Consider the following 14,834-nt stretch of genomic DNA (forward strand, 5'->3'; position numbering starts at 1 on the left):
GGTAGCCTAAAACTTTTGATACATGTAGCTCAGTAGGAGTGCTATAACAGGGTCGTTTGAATAGGGTTCCTACAAATCCTTAAAAAGTCTTAAAATATCTCGTATCAATAGATTTTTGAAATGCAAGTTCATAAAAATGTTGCTTTTAACTATGTGGTATTAAATTCTAAGCTTACTATTTATGGCCGATTTAGAAATTACTGTTTGATGTACTATTACATCTTTGAGTATTTAACTTTTATGTGCTTCCTGTTTTATATTTTCTCTGTCCCTATGTTCTTACATACCCAGCGCTGGGTCATGTAACTTTTCATTTTTTTTATATTTATTTTATTTATGTACTTATTTGTTTATTTTAACCCTGCTTCTCATTTCCTCTGGGAAAATGGGGAAGTGCAAAAAAACTCCATGAAAATGGTTAGAGGATGAAGAGTAGTTGGTACCAACATGCAATTGTTTTTGAGGTTAGATGCAAAGCGTCTCAAAAGACATCCCAGTTGGATTCAAGTCGGATTACGATTCTTTGTTTCCCCTTTGTTGTAGTTTAAAATGCTAGATGTTTACTTCTGCTTGAGATGTGTGCAAAAGAGAGACACATTTTAGTATGCGTGTGGTGGGGGTCAGGTCTTAAGAAGATTTGAAAGACTGCAAACTGCTTCTGGAACCATTAGTCGGATAGAGTTGAAATCAATTTGTCTTTAATTGACCTGCCATAGCTGACGTTATTAAACACAACTGCCACTGGCCATTAGCTTTCAGTAGACCTTTTATAGAACACTTTTTAAAGGTCATAGATGTTAGTTCAGTGTGAACTATTAGTTTTCTGTATGTATATATTTTTCAGGTAAAAATAAAGGTACATTTAAATATTTATAATGTTGAACAGGTCCGGGAAGCGCTTAAAAGTGCTTTTTAGCTAATTGAAATTTAAGGCCGGGAATACCTGGAAAATCAGCATTTTTGTTCAATGTGTTTTAAAAGTGCTTGAAATGAAAATGCTGAGTATGAATTCTCATTTTGTGTGCCCTGTGTGCAACTTTAAATACTCAACAAACTTTAATGACATGGTGTATTTCTCTCTCTGTTCTAATAGCCAATTTTAAGCCGACTGAAATCATAACTAGCTACATAGCAACTCGTAAACAATAGCCTAGCAGCAGGTCTGGTCAGTCTGACCCCCATGGCCACAAGACTGCGACTTCTGACACGAAGTCCTTTAGCTTAAGTATGTGGCTGCTTTGCCTGAAGTCTGAGAGCTCATGTTTTGAGGTGTACTAAAACACAGGTGTCCTAAAACTTGAGGCCCGTGGGCTAAACTCAATGTCCCAATGTCTCGTTTCCTTCAGCCTGCACTTTTAAAAGATGATTTTTTTTTTTTTTTTAAAAAAGTGGCATTTACTGTATAGCGTGTCCAGAAAGTCCTGCTGATGTTTGAGGTGTCTGATTAAGTGAGTAACTTGTGCATAAATACTGTATCTTTGTGCCCTGTAATATCAATTTGGCCAGAGAAGTGTGTAGTGACACTATTTTCTTTTTTGTTTTGTTCTCTAGAATGCCCATCCCCGGCCTTGGGAGGCCACTGCTTAACAGTGAAATATTAAGCACATCGTTGGTTTGATGTGGTGTTCTATCAATAACATTAAAGTATTATAGTTATGCTACTGTGCACTTTAAGGAGAACGGTTTTGTTTCAAATTAGTGAGTGCAGATGAAGTTAAATCACAGGTAATGAAGTTTTAAGCTCAAATTTTCTAAATCTCTTTCTCCTTTTCAGTGTTGATAAGAAAAATAACTGTCACTACCTCATCAAGTGGAGAGACCTGCCATATGACCAGGCCACTTGGGAGTTAGAAGACATGGAGATCCCAGAATATGATGCTTACAAACTACAGTACTGGAACCACAGGTATAACTAACACACACACACCCTTTTCTCTGTGAATTTCACACAATTGTATTTAACCAATTGGCAGGTGCTCTTTAGAAAATCTATAATGAATCATAATCTTTAAAAAGCTTGATTTCAAAACGTAAACATGCAAGTTCTTCATTTCTGTGATTTAAAAAAAAAAGATGTTCTTAGGAAAGTGGGTATTGTGTGTTTTAGAATAACGATGGCTGTAATACAAATTTACAAACTGCTCGGTTTTAAACTTCACGCCATGCTTGCTGATATCCACACACTTTTAACTGCATCATTGTATTTGGGTACTTCTCCCTGATAAGGGAGCTCATGATGGGAGATGATGGTAGACCAAGTAAAAAATTGAAGATCAAAGGAAAAATGAAGAGACTGGACAGACCTCCAGACAACCCAGTTGTTGATGTGAGTCCTGATGTGTGCATATACAATACCTAGTCCTAGATATCAGTCACATATACAACAAAAACAGGCATTATAATGGTGTTCGGTTGATGCTGACCTTTTATTTTCCTTTTTTCAGCCCACCATAAAGTTTGACCGTCAGCCAGAATATCTCGACACGACAGGTGGCACGTTGCATCCTTACCAGCTGGAAGGGCTGAACTGGCTGCGCTTTTCCTGGGCTCAGGGTACTGACACAATCCTGGCCGATGAGATGGGCTTAGGAAAGACTGTGCAGACTGCTGTCTTCCTTTACTCACTCTACAAAGAGGTGTGTGAGGGGAGGGAGGGTTTATGGTGAGCCTTATAGAAGTGAGGGGTTGCCATTTTGAATCAAGAACCCATCAATGGCTGTACAAATTTAATCAACATGGATGGCCATTCCGCATATGGATTGGGTCTAGAAAGTGATGTCTGCCATCTGCTGGCTCAAGTGCAGTGTGCAAGCATTTGTTCAGACCACACACTGGCGATCGCTGTGGTTGTCATCTCTATACCCAGTACCCAAAAGTGCTTAATTGTATTGTCTCACTTTTTTTGGTCCTGGCCTAAAAGGAATAAAAGAACATGTCAGACTAGATAAATGGCTGAATGCACAGAAATGATTTTGTAAAATTGGTGATATTGCATTGCCTGTGAATCTAGTTATACGGTCTTATTTCAGGTTACAGTATGTTGTCTCACTATTAAGTAGTTTGATGGGTGAAAGCATTGCACCTCATCATAGACATTTAATTTATAAAGGTTTGGTTTTTTTTTTGTTTTTTTTAAAAAGTGTGTCTATCTATCAAAATACATGAGCCCCAATTACAAATAAATGTGTACTTGATCAGGGCATGGATTTCAATGGTATTCATGTAATATTTCATTTTCTTTCTTTTTAGGGTCACTCTAAAGGGCCATTCCTGGTCAGTGCTCCTCTCTCTACCATTATTAACTGGGAGAGAGAGTTTGAGATGTGGGCTCCTGACATGTACGTTGTCACCTACGTAGGTGACAAGGACAGCAGAGCTGTCATCCGAGAGAACGAGTTCTCGTTTGAGGACAATGCCATCCGCGGAGGCAAAAAGGCTTCCAGAATGAAGGTGGGTTCAACCTCATCAACTAGTTATTTCCTAACAAGTACTACAATGTAAATTTCAGGTTACTTTTTTTTTTTTTTTGGTTGTGTTTTTTTAAAAAAAAAAAAGAAAGAAAGAAGAGCTGCACATGCGCTCAGCCCTTTTGCTAAATCTGGATATGACCGCATTTGTGTACAATTATCAGTTAGATTTCTGATTAAATATTGTGCTTTTGGTTCTAAGGTATATTCCTTTTTGTTACGAGTGTGAGCAAGTTATTTGATTAATCATTGGACAGTATTGTTTAAAAAGATCAGCAGTCTGTCTTCAGCTATATTTTGTACTCTGTTGGTGTCTCATGATTTTTATTTATTTATTTATATATATATATATTTATTTACCCACTCATTCCTTCACACAGAAAGAGGCTTCAGTAAAGTTTCATGTGCTGCTGACTTCCTATGAGCTAATCACTATTGACATGGCCATCCTGGGATCAATTGACTGGGCCTGTCTGGTGGTGGATGAGGCACACAGACTCAAAAATAACCAGTCCAAGGTGAGTCCAAAGACATCAAGACAAATTTAAATAGCCAGAGAACGGTGTCCACTAAGCTTTATTACCAAGGTGTACTGAAAATTTACCCAGATTGAAATGCAAACAAAAAGCAGATTCAGTGAATAGAGAAAGCTATTGTTGCCAAAGCTTCCAGACAAGTGTACTGCCTGATAGTTTTACATCCTCCCCTGCCTGTATAAAAATGCTGAACATGCCCACTTGAACTCAGTTTTGGATCGAGATGGCCGGAAGAAAAGATCTGAGTGAGGGTTCGTTATGGCTGACTTGTACGTCTGTGTACTAATCTGTTTGCATGTCAGGACTTCGTGCATGGATGCATGCACAGGATGAAGTATTCATACTAGCATGTAACGTGTGCGTGTCCTCTAGGACATTTAGGGACTGACTGAATTACAGCGAAGAAGAGGCGAAAAACTATGCGAGTTCTGTGTTCTGCTGTGGGAATAACGAACAGAAGATAACGTGGACATAATGATGTTTTGTAAAGTACTGAGGGGAAAAAAGGAATCTTGTGTGATTAATTCAAAGGAAGTGACTTCAAGGTTTTTATCTCCTCTGTATTCAACAGTCTGAGTGCCACTTGTATTGAAGCACATCAATGTAACTACCGTTTCCACAATCCACAGTGATTGACAGTGCTTTAGTTTTTATTGTTAGAGTTGCTGTGGTTTTCATATCACCTACACTGTGTGTTTGGGGGGGGGGGGTCTGTTAGAAGAAAGAGGAAGTAAAGTGTGTGATCCTGCAGGATTAAACTGGCCATTATTATGAACTACAGCCTCACACTTTTATATAATTGTAGAACCTGGTGTGTTAGGGTGCGGGAAGAGGCAGGTGAAATTGGCACCCCATGAAATTAAATAATCACCAAAACTATGCCCTGCGTTTTTGCCGATTTGTGCCACAAAAATGAACGTTTGTGCTGATCCGGTGTTTGGTCACTCTTTACCCCATTTCATCTAAAATGCCCAAAATCGGTGCTTTGTTTGTGCTCGTGTGGTTGCGAGTGACTGATCTAGCTTGTCACATTAGTAGTAGCAATAAGCTAATTGAGGGAACATTTGAAAAGGAGAGGATGGATGGTAAAAAGAGGTCTCCCAAGACCCACCCATTTTTTTTCCATTAAAAACTGAAAATTGAACAGCCCTTTAAGCCTTCAAAACAAATTGGAAATTCAGTATGCATCTCAAAGAAAGAAAGGCCCTCTACCATTCTTTACAAGCTTTGATTTACACTTGAACCGAAAATGGCAAAACCCTACATCAACAACCTAAGCAGAATAAGTATATTTCTTAGAGAAATACTTCATATTTGTTTGAATACAAACCAATATTTTTGTTTTTCATAATGTTACCACAAAGATTGTGCAACTGGCTGTGCTTTAGTAAGAACAGTGACTAAAGTGACCTATGTATTGAAATCTTAAGTAAAGACTTCAGTGAAGGGGTTGGAAATTATGGATGAAAGGTGCACCTTCAATGAAGCATGCTGCATTAGTCTGAACTGTAAGGAAAAACAGAAGCGCCACTGTTCTTCAGATGACCAGAATTAGCCTCTTCCGCTGTTGGTCCCTGTGATTCTGTGCAAGGAGAGGAACCATTTCAGTGGTATTCTGACCCAAGCATCGTTAAGCTTTCTTTGTACACCGATCAGCTATAACACTAAAACCACTGACTGGTGAACTGAATAACATTGATTATCTCATTACAATGGCACCTTTCAAGGAGTCTGATATATTAGGCAGCAAGTCGGGCGTGAAGGCTAGCCTGTCAGAAGAGCTATTTTAGCACTTATTGCTGAAAGAGTTAATGTTGGCTTATTATAGAAAGGTGTCAGAACACACAGTGCATCACAGCTTGCCGCGCAGCCACAGACCGGTAAGAGTACCCATGCTGGTTCCCGTCAACAGTCGAAAGCACCTACAGTGGGCACCTGAGCATCAGATCTGAACCATGCAGCATTGGAAGAAGGTCGCCAGGTCTGATGAATGACCCATTTTTTTACATCATGTGGACGGCCAGGTGCGTGTGCGTCATTTACCTGGGGAAGAGATGGCACCAGGATGCACTATGGGAAGAAGACAAGCTGGCGGAGGCAGTGTGATGCTCGGGACAATATTCTGCTGGGAAACCTTGGGTCCTGGCTTCATGTGGATGTTACTTTGACATGTACCACCTACCTAAACATTGTTGCAGACCAAGTACACCCCTTCATGGTAAGGGTATTCCCTAATGGCAGTGGTCCTGAGGTCCTGACCTTGCTTCGGTCCTGAGCTTGGGTTATTGTCTGTGCAGAGTTTCTCATGCACTCCCTGTGTCTATTTGGGTTCTCCAGATTTTCTCCCATCTACCAAAAACATGCTGGTAGGTTGAGTGTCTACTCTAAATTGCCTCTAAAGGTCTAAACTCTAATGTGTATGATGGACATTTGCTCCATGCAGGGATGTATTATCATTTGGAAATGTCCATCTCTCCAGTACAGTTCCAGAGACTTGTAGAATCTATGCCAAGGCACACTGAAGCTGAGCTGGTTTCTTGTGGTGGCACAGCACCTTCCTAAGACACTGTTGTATTTACCTTTAATTTGTCACCTGTCTGTGTATGTAAGTGTAACAAAATTATAAGCATTTTTTTGCAGGTAGTAATGTAACACAAATGTCAAAATGAACTGGTTGTATAATTAAACGCTATCTTTGCACTTGGAGCAGGCTGTAGGCTGCTTGTATGAATGAGTGTGCATTTGTGTTCTAATGCTGTGGCTATTCCTGTGTGCGCTGTGCAGTTTTTCAGAGTGTTGAATAATTACCCCCTTCAACACAAACTGCTGCTTACGGGAACTCCTCTCCAAAACAACCTGGAAGAGCTCTTCCACCTGCTCAACTTCCTCACGCCAGAGAGATTTAGGTAGGGGTGTGTGTGTGTGTGTGTGTGTGTGTGTGTGTGTGTGTGTGTGTGGGGGGGGGGGGGCAGAGCAAGACTAGTACCCCATTTGATCATCCAACACAACCCTGACGTGTTCACCATCTCCTTTAGCAACCTGGAGGGCTTCCTGGAAGAATTTGCTGATATTGCTAAAGAAGACCAGATAAAGAAACTCCATGACATGCTGGGACCACACATGCTCAGAAGACTCAAAGCTGATGTGTTCAAGCACATGCCCTCCAAGACTGAGCTCATCGTACGAGTAGAACTCAGTCCCATGCAGAAGTGAGTGAGGAAAGATGGAATGAGTGGGATTAGAGAAAAGGGAAAATAATTCTGAGCAGTTGGGATGAAAAGTAGTTTTATTAAGAGACCAGATTTCATCTTTTACCTGACTCTTATTTTTCAATGTCTTAAAGAAATCTTCTGAAGTACAGTCTTTATACTTTGTAGGAAATATTACAAGTTCATCCTTACTCGCAACTTTGAGGCTCTGAACACTCGAGGAGGTGGAAATCAAGTGTCCTTGCTTAATGTGGTAATGGATCTCAAGAAATGTTGCAATCACCCCTACCTTTTCCCTGTAGCTGCTATGGTAAGCTATTTAAAGATTTGTTCAACTTGGATGATATTAATAATTTGGTTAAATTAATATTTAATATTAATATATTAAATTAATATTCAGACCTGCAAACCTTCGCAGATTTCATGTAGGAATTCTGCATTTTAACATCAGAGAATGCTGCTATGAATTATTGCTTAAAAGTATGGAATGATTGACAGTTGTGTTAACTGGTCCCCTGGGAGCCCTGCTCCATCACCCATTCCCTTTCTCACATTAGTAACCTTTTGGCTCTTGTCTAAACTTGATTTTACACTTGAAAGATGCCGCACCCTCGCGTTCTCTGAAGGCACATGGGAATGTTTGTTAACATGCCATAAAAACTATAAATTTATGTTTGACCTGACTAACATTAACAAATAGTCATGTGGAAAAAAAAAATGCTTTTTGGACAAGCAAACATTTGATCATCTTTGAAACAGTGCCTATTAATAAAGGTGATCCACTCTATTAACTGACACATATACATTTTGTAGTAATTTTCACAATTTAAATGAACAAAAAAATGATCACTCAAATGGAAAAAGTAAGTACACCCCTACATTTTAATCCACATATACACCTTCAAATCCATAAAATTAGAATCAGGTGTTGAAGATTGGGGAACCTGCTTAGGGAGTGCAGGTTGAACCTGTCTTATTTATACCCCTCACATATCCAGTGTCTGTTGTCCCCTTTGCTATTGAGGTGTGTGGTGACATCATGCCAAGATCTAAAGAGTTCTGTAAGGCCTTCAGGGAAAAAAAAGGGTGTGGGTGCTGATGAGTCTGGCAAGGGGTTTAAAAAGATCGCCATTTATTTGAAATACATCATTTCACTCTAAGGAAAATCATCTACAAGTGGCGCAGATTTCAAATGACTGCCAATTAGTTTAGGACTGGCCATCCCAGCAAGTTCAACCCAAGAGCTGACGGTCTGATGCAACAAGAAGACTCCAAGAACCATATATAGGCAAAGACCTGGCCTTTTGGAATAATGTGCTCTCGACAGACAAATCAAAGATGGAGTTGTTTGGCCACAGTAACAGCAGACATGTTTGGCGCAGACCATAGACTGCTTTTCAAGAGAAGCACCTCATACTGACTGTGAAACACGGTGGTGGAAATGTTATGGATTGGGGTTGCTTCACTGCCTCAGGGACCGGACAGCTTGCATTCATTGATTCAGCTATGAATTCTGCATCATATCAAAGAGAGTGTGTGAAGATGATCTGAGGCCATCTGTCCAAAAGTTGAAGTGGAACTGAATGTGGACCTTTCAACAGGATAATGTTGGCTCAAATTTAGCCTATTACCCAAAAACATTTAAAATTCAACTTAGAAGCCAATACTCACATCTACCTCCGAGCCCAGTTGGAGATATAAAAAAACACCAGCCGTGAGTGAGAAGAAGCAAGGGTCCAGCTTTATTGTTCTGTTCCACCACACGAGATCCACACCGATGAGAATTCTCAGAAGTGATCTGATACCCTGAGCTTAAGCTCCAGTATTTATACTGTACTTACACAGTAAATAACCCATATGTTTCAAGAAAACTGATATCACTACCAATAGGATTAAAAAAGAGCTCATCTACCTTACTCTTATGTTCCAGAAAAGGGCTATTCCACTTACACATAGAATCAAAACCAGGGGTTCTCAAATTACACATAAAATCAGAACCAAGGGATTTCTAATAACCCAGAAAATCAAAACCAAGGGATTTCTGATAACCCAGAAAATCAAAACCAAGGGATTCTAATAACCCAGAGAATCAAAACCAAGGGATTTGAATAACCCAGAGAATCGAAACCAAGGGATTTGAATAACCCGTAAAATCAAAAGTGGAGAGACAAAACAATCTAGGGTGACCTCGGTCTTACTATTATCTCGCGGGGGGCAGCTTGACTCAGCCACTTTTATAAATGGCTCCTCATGGTTCTCTCTTAAAATTAAGACCTTCCTTGTGAGACAAGAATCTTCACCATCTGAATTATGAGTAAGTTACATTTCTCTGTATTTCTAGCTTATAATTTATTTACATGTTTGCTCTATATTTCTTATTTTATATATATTTATACTACTTGAAAAGCGGTTTACTGTACTTCCTACTCCTTAATATCATTACAGTTCTACTGTCCTGCATATCCTACTATTGTTTTTTATAGAGAGTTTCTCTATTACTATAAGATATTATAATATCTTATTACTCCTTTTTCATTATTCTTATAAAGTTATTCATGTGTGTGTATGTTGTGTCTACTTGCCCGCCCTTGACTGTACGTGTGTGTGTGTGTGTGTGTGTGTGTGTTAGCACTCCTCAGCTCGTATACTTCTTTTTGACTTCTTGACTAATAAACCATAGTGTATTACTCTTAAAGACCTAAGATCTTTAAAGTGTGAATCCAATTCAATATTCAATATCAGTCAATATCCGCCTCACACCGCTTCTGTGTGTCTTGGTGCCTGTCTTTTCTTCTTCTCCCCTTTACTGGATACTAGGTCTCCCTCATGTTTATTTTATGACATTTTTATCCACAACAATAACAATCATAAGCACACTAGCAAATCCATCAAGGAATGTCTCAAAAAGAAATTGAGGGTTATGGAATGACCTATTCAAAGCCTGGTTTTGAATCCCATTCAGAAGTTGTGGGTGGATTTGAAATAGTCAGTACATGCAAGAAAACCCTCAAACATCACAGTTTCAAAGATGATCAAATGTTTGCAAATATCTAAAAAAAAATAATAATAATAAATAAATAAATAAAATTAATTTCTCTGTGTATTGGTTCCAGAATAGGAAGAAAGTGTATGCAAACTCCAGATATACACACCAGTTTTTACCTTAGACAAGTGATTTGTATATGCGGTATTCCTCTCAGGTCTGAGCAGGTCTGAATATAGTTGATGTAGAGTTTGGGACTGTTAACTGTTTATAAACTGATTCCTGGTGGGTTGAAATAGGAAGCACCCAAGATGCCAAATGGGATGTATGATGGCAGTGCCCTCACAAAGTCTTCTGGGAAACTGCTGTTGCTTCATAAAATGCTTCGCAAGCTGAAAGAGGGAGGGCACAGAGTGCTTATCTTTTCTCAGGTACATACACGTGCATATATACACAAGCAGTCACAAGCCAAGCTCTATCCATAAGAGGGGAAATGGTTTATTCATGTGTTACTTGATGTAGATGACTAAAATGTTGGACCTGCTGGAAGACTTCCTGGAGAATGAGGGCTACAAGTATGAACGTATTGATGGAGGTATCACTGGGGCAATGAGACAGGAAGCCATTGACCGCTTCAATGGTAAGTATTTGTTTATAGATTAAATTGTACTGACCAAGACACTACTAGGCAGAATAACAGATGTTAACAATCCTCTAATAGCACTTTTCCACTTGTGGTGTGAGACAACTCTGTAAATTAACTGTGAACCTGTATATTGTTTTTTTCACTGGCAAGTAAATGCTACTGTGAGAGCTGATGGTCAGCACTGTTAATTCAAGCACTGAAACCTTGTGTGCACAAAAATTACTATTCCAAAAATTTAGTGACATTCTCTAGCAATAAATGTGTCTTGTTGTCTAAGGAAGGCTGAACTATTCTCATTTGTCCCTCAGCTCCTGGTGCTGTTCAGTTTGTTTTCCTTCTATCTACTAGAGCTGGAGGCTTGGGTATTAACCTGGCCACAGCTGACACGGTTATCATCTATGACTCAGACTGGAACCCTCACAATGACATTCAGGCAAGTTTATTTGCAACATCACAGCCTTCCTTGTATACACCTAAACAGTATTTTGGCCTTCTTTCGAGTTGTTTGTAATTAAAAAAAATATATAAATATATATATATATATATATATATATATATATATATATAAATTATTTTTTATTTCTCATGCAGGCCTTCAGCAGAGCTCACCGAATTGGTCAGAACAGAAAGGTCATGATCTACCGCTTTGTCACCAAAGCCTCTGTTGAGGAAAGAATTACTCAGGTATTGCCTGTTTTTAGAATATTTTACTGAACCTCTGAGAGCTATTTTACGCATCCTTTACATTTACTTCTATGCCTCTCTTTTCTTTTACATAGGTGGCCAAGAAGAAGATGATGCTGACCCACTTGGTGGTACGACCTGGCTTGGGCTCCAAAACTGGGTCCATGTCTAAGCAAGAGCTTGATGACATTCTCAAATTCGGCACAGAGGAACTGTTCAAGGACGATGGCGAAGGTGATTGCGTTACATTGCCTTATGAGAACTTGACATTCTAACCTGTTTGTTTTTGCCTTAATTTGCTCTGTTTTGTAAGGGAGGAAGATGAGCAGGATTTTTCTTGATCAAATCTGTGGATCACACACTTGGACCTATTATATAAAAATAACCATAGTTAAATACCAGCAATGTTTTTTTCTGACCACCTTTTATTAGGGGAGAACAAAGAGGAGGACAGCAGTGTGATTCACTATGACGATAAGGCCATAGACCGGCTGCTGGACCGTAACCAGGATGCTACAGATGACACAGAGCTTCAGAGTATGAACGAGTATCTTAGTTCCTTCAAAGTGGCTCAGTATGTGGTCAAGGATGAGGAAGATGAGGTTAGTGTGTAGCAGATCTTTTATGACAACCTATATTGTAGAACAAAAGCATCTTTGTGTTGAACTGCAAGATGATGTGTTGAATCCTGAGGTTAAACTGTCTCCTCTAATTTCCTGTAACAGGAGGAGGAGGTGCAGAGAGAGATCATTAAGCAGGAGGAGAGTGTGGATCCAGATTATTGGGAGAAGTTGCTTCGGCACCACTATGAGCAGCAGCAGGAAGATTTGGCACGCAACCTTGGCAAGGGCAAGCGCATCCGTAAACAAGTCAACTACAATGACGGCTCCCAGGAGGACAGAGGTATCAGACGGAGTGTTTAAGCACAAATTCACATGGTGTTCAAGTTTAAATTACAAACTTTTGCGTTTTGAAGTTATGGAATTGGTGCGATCAGAGAATGAACTAAACGAAGGCCAGCCTTTATATGTGATGCAGTACCACATATTGCAGTAATTGAAATATTTTAAATTTTGTCCTTTAATTTTGGCCGTATTACTTTTGTTTTTCTTTTCACAACAGACTGGCAGGATGACCAGTCTGATGGTCAGTCAGACTACTCCGTTGCCTCAGAAGAAGGAGATGAGGACTTTGATGAGCGGGCAGAAGGTAACTGCTTCATCTGTGGCAAGGCGTCTGTGAAACATTTGCTCGACCTGAAATGCGGCTATTTTGACTGTGCTAATCTGTTATATTATTTTTTTAAATTTAGCAAACTCCCGTAGACCTAACCGAAAAGGGCTCAGAAATGACAAGGATAAGCCTTTGCCCCCCCTGCTGGCCAGAGTTGGAGGCAACATTGAGGTGAGCTTATTCAAGCTTGCTTGTTAATGTAAATTTAATCACCAATGAAATAACCTTACAGTATCAGTAGGGGCTTCCCCCCTTTAACATGTGCATTTATGTTTTAGGTGTTGGGTTTCAATGCACGCCAACGGAAGGCCTTCTTAAATGCTGTAATGCGGTATGGAATGCCACCTCAGGATGCTTTCACCACCCAGTGGCTGGTTAGAGACCTACGAGGGAAATCTGAAAAGGAGTTCAAGTATGCATCAACCTTGTTCATTGTTCCATTCGTGACTTGTATCAGGAATCTTTGGCTAGGCGTTATGTAATCTTGAACCCCACCCCTGCCCCCCCTCCACAGGGCATATGTGTCACTTTTTATGAGGCACTTGTGTGAGCCTGGTGCTGACGGTGCTGAAACCTTTGCTGATGGTGTGCCACGAGAAGGGCTGTCACGGCAGCATGTTCTTACTCGAATTGGGGTGATGTCACTCATCCGAAAGAAGGTAAAACCTTTTGAAGTAATGTTCGCCTGCTCGTTCGTAGTTCTGTTCTGCTGCACAGGCTGTATTTGATCATTCATTTGGTTAAAAGATCAGATTTTACTTAAATAAATGTTTGTTTGACAGCTTGTAAAGTGTCTTCTGTCTACTACTGTCATAGCTGTGTTTTGTTCAGTTAATTTTCGAGCTTTTGCAACTCATGGTTGTGCACGCTGTCTGTTTCCAGGTGCAAGAATTTGAGCATGTGAATGGTCAGTGGTCCATGCCCTGGATGATGGAGCTGGAAGAAAATAAAAACCTCGCGGCTGCTGGCCACCCTGACTCACCAGGGAAAACTCCTTCCACTGGCACTCCAGCGGACATACAGCCCAACACACCAGTTCCAGGTTTGCTTCATCTTACAAGCTTTTCTATGGCTTACAGCTAAAATCCAGTTTGAATACAAAATAAAAAAGCAATTTCTACAGAAGTGAAACAGCTGTAAGTGCTACACGCATTAAAGGCCTATGATCTGAGCACTTTTGTATTCAATTTAACAAGTAAGGAATAAAACACGACAGACCATATAGTTTTATGAAGATAATACAAACAGAACCCCATACCCTATACACCCTAAATATAAATCCAATTAATATAATCCTGTACGAGACAGCACATAATTCAGTCTTAGATACTTGAAACAATGAGTCAATGAGAACCAGGGATGCCCATTTTATTTTTATCAAGACTTATTTCTGCACACTCTTTACTTTAATATCAGCCACTGTGAATAAATGACCAGCCACATAGGGTTTATTAATGAAACCTTCCTTCTACATTCTACAGAAGATACCTCCAAGACAGAAAATGGAAGTAAAGAGACTGAAAAAGAGAAGGAAGGGAAGAAGGATGGTGAGACTGAACAGCAGAGCAAGAAGTCAGAAGCAGAGGTGAGTGATGGCTCGAATAGGGTTTTTTTGTTTGTTTGTTTTTGTTTTTTCTTTCCATGTTGGCTATGAAGTTTTAAAATTATAGTTAAAAGCAAATCCTTTCTTTAGGTCATTGATATTCCTGATGACGACGAGAAAATACCCTCCCCTGCTGAACAGAAAGAAAAAGGAGAGAAAGACCCTGTCTCTGCATCCACTACAGAGACCGAGAAAATAACAGGTAGTGGAGAAGAGGAGAAAGAGAAGAAAACTGGAGAAGCTGCTGAGCAAAGCAAGTCTTCTGATGAGGCAAAGACCGAAGATTCTGAAACAATAAAGGAGGAGTCCACAAACAAAGGTGATTAAAGTGTATTGGCTCCTGAGTAGCAAAACTGTCTAAGGTTTCACAGTGTCATTGGGAAAGTGTTGATTTGAATGTTTTAATAAACTGTTGGTCATATAGTGTTAGTCTGGGAGGGAGCACGTTGGCCCATATCAGTGGTAGTCATGTG

The 14,834-nt window shown here is 39.8% G+C and overlaps 1 protein-coding gene across 1 annotated transcript in view; it reads left to right on the forward strand.

The window, feature by feature from the left end:
* The window catches only part of chd4a (chromodomain helicase DNA binding protein 4a), a 30,390-nt gene that overhangs the window by 12,359 nt on the left and 3,197 nt on the right, over window positions 1-14,834 (forward strand). The window contains exons 13-34 of the mRNA XM_053638002.1: window positions 1,775-1,906; window positions 2,227-2,326; window positions 2,445-2,636; window positions 3,250-3,450; window positions 3,848-3,985; window positions 6,788-6,909; window positions 7,039-7,212; window positions 7,381-7,522; window positions 10,495-10,626; window positions 10,718-10,835; window positions 11,150-11,274; window positions 11,433-11,525; window positions 11,621-11,759; window positions 11,958-12,127; window positions 12,251-12,428; window positions 12,648-12,734; window positions 12,838-12,929; window positions 13,037-13,170; window positions 13,273-13,417; window positions 13,641-13,800; window positions 14,240-14,343; window positions 14,452-14,680. Of these exons, the coding sequence (XP_053493977.1) occupies window positions 1,775-1,906; window positions 2,227-2,326; window positions 2,445-2,636; window positions 3,250-3,450; window positions 3,848-3,985; window positions 6,788-6,909; window positions 7,039-7,212; window positions 7,381-7,522; window positions 10,495-10,626; window positions 10,718-10,835; window positions 11,150-11,274; window positions 11,433-11,525; window positions 11,621-11,759; window positions 11,958-12,127; window positions 12,251-12,428; window positions 12,648-12,734; window positions 12,838-12,929; window positions 13,037-13,170; window positions 13,273-13,417; window positions 13,641-13,800; window positions 14,240-14,343; window positions 14,452-14,680 (3,107 nt within the window). The remainder of the gene's footprint in view (window positions 1-1,774; window positions 1,907-2,226; window positions 2,327-2,444; window positions 2,637-3,249; window positions 3,451-3,847; window positions 3,986-6,787; window positions 6,910-7,038; window positions 7,213-7,380; window positions 7,523-10,494; window positions 10,627-10,717; window positions 10,836-11,149; window positions 11,275-11,432; window positions 11,526-11,620; window positions 11,760-11,957; window positions 12,128-12,250; window positions 12,429-12,647; window positions 12,735-12,837; window positions 12,930-13,036; window positions 13,171-13,272; window positions 13,418-13,640; window positions 13,801-14,239; window positions 14,344-14,451; window positions 14,681-14,834) is intronic.

This window comes from Ictalurus furcatus, chromosome 12 (genome assembly GCF_023375685.1).
Source record: "Ictalurus furcatus strain D&B chromosome 12, Billie_1.0, whole genome shotgun sequence".
Taxonomy (NCBI): domain Eukaryota; kingdom Metazoa; phylum Chordata; class Actinopteri; order Siluriformes; family Ictaluridae; genus Ictalurus; species Ictalurus furcatus.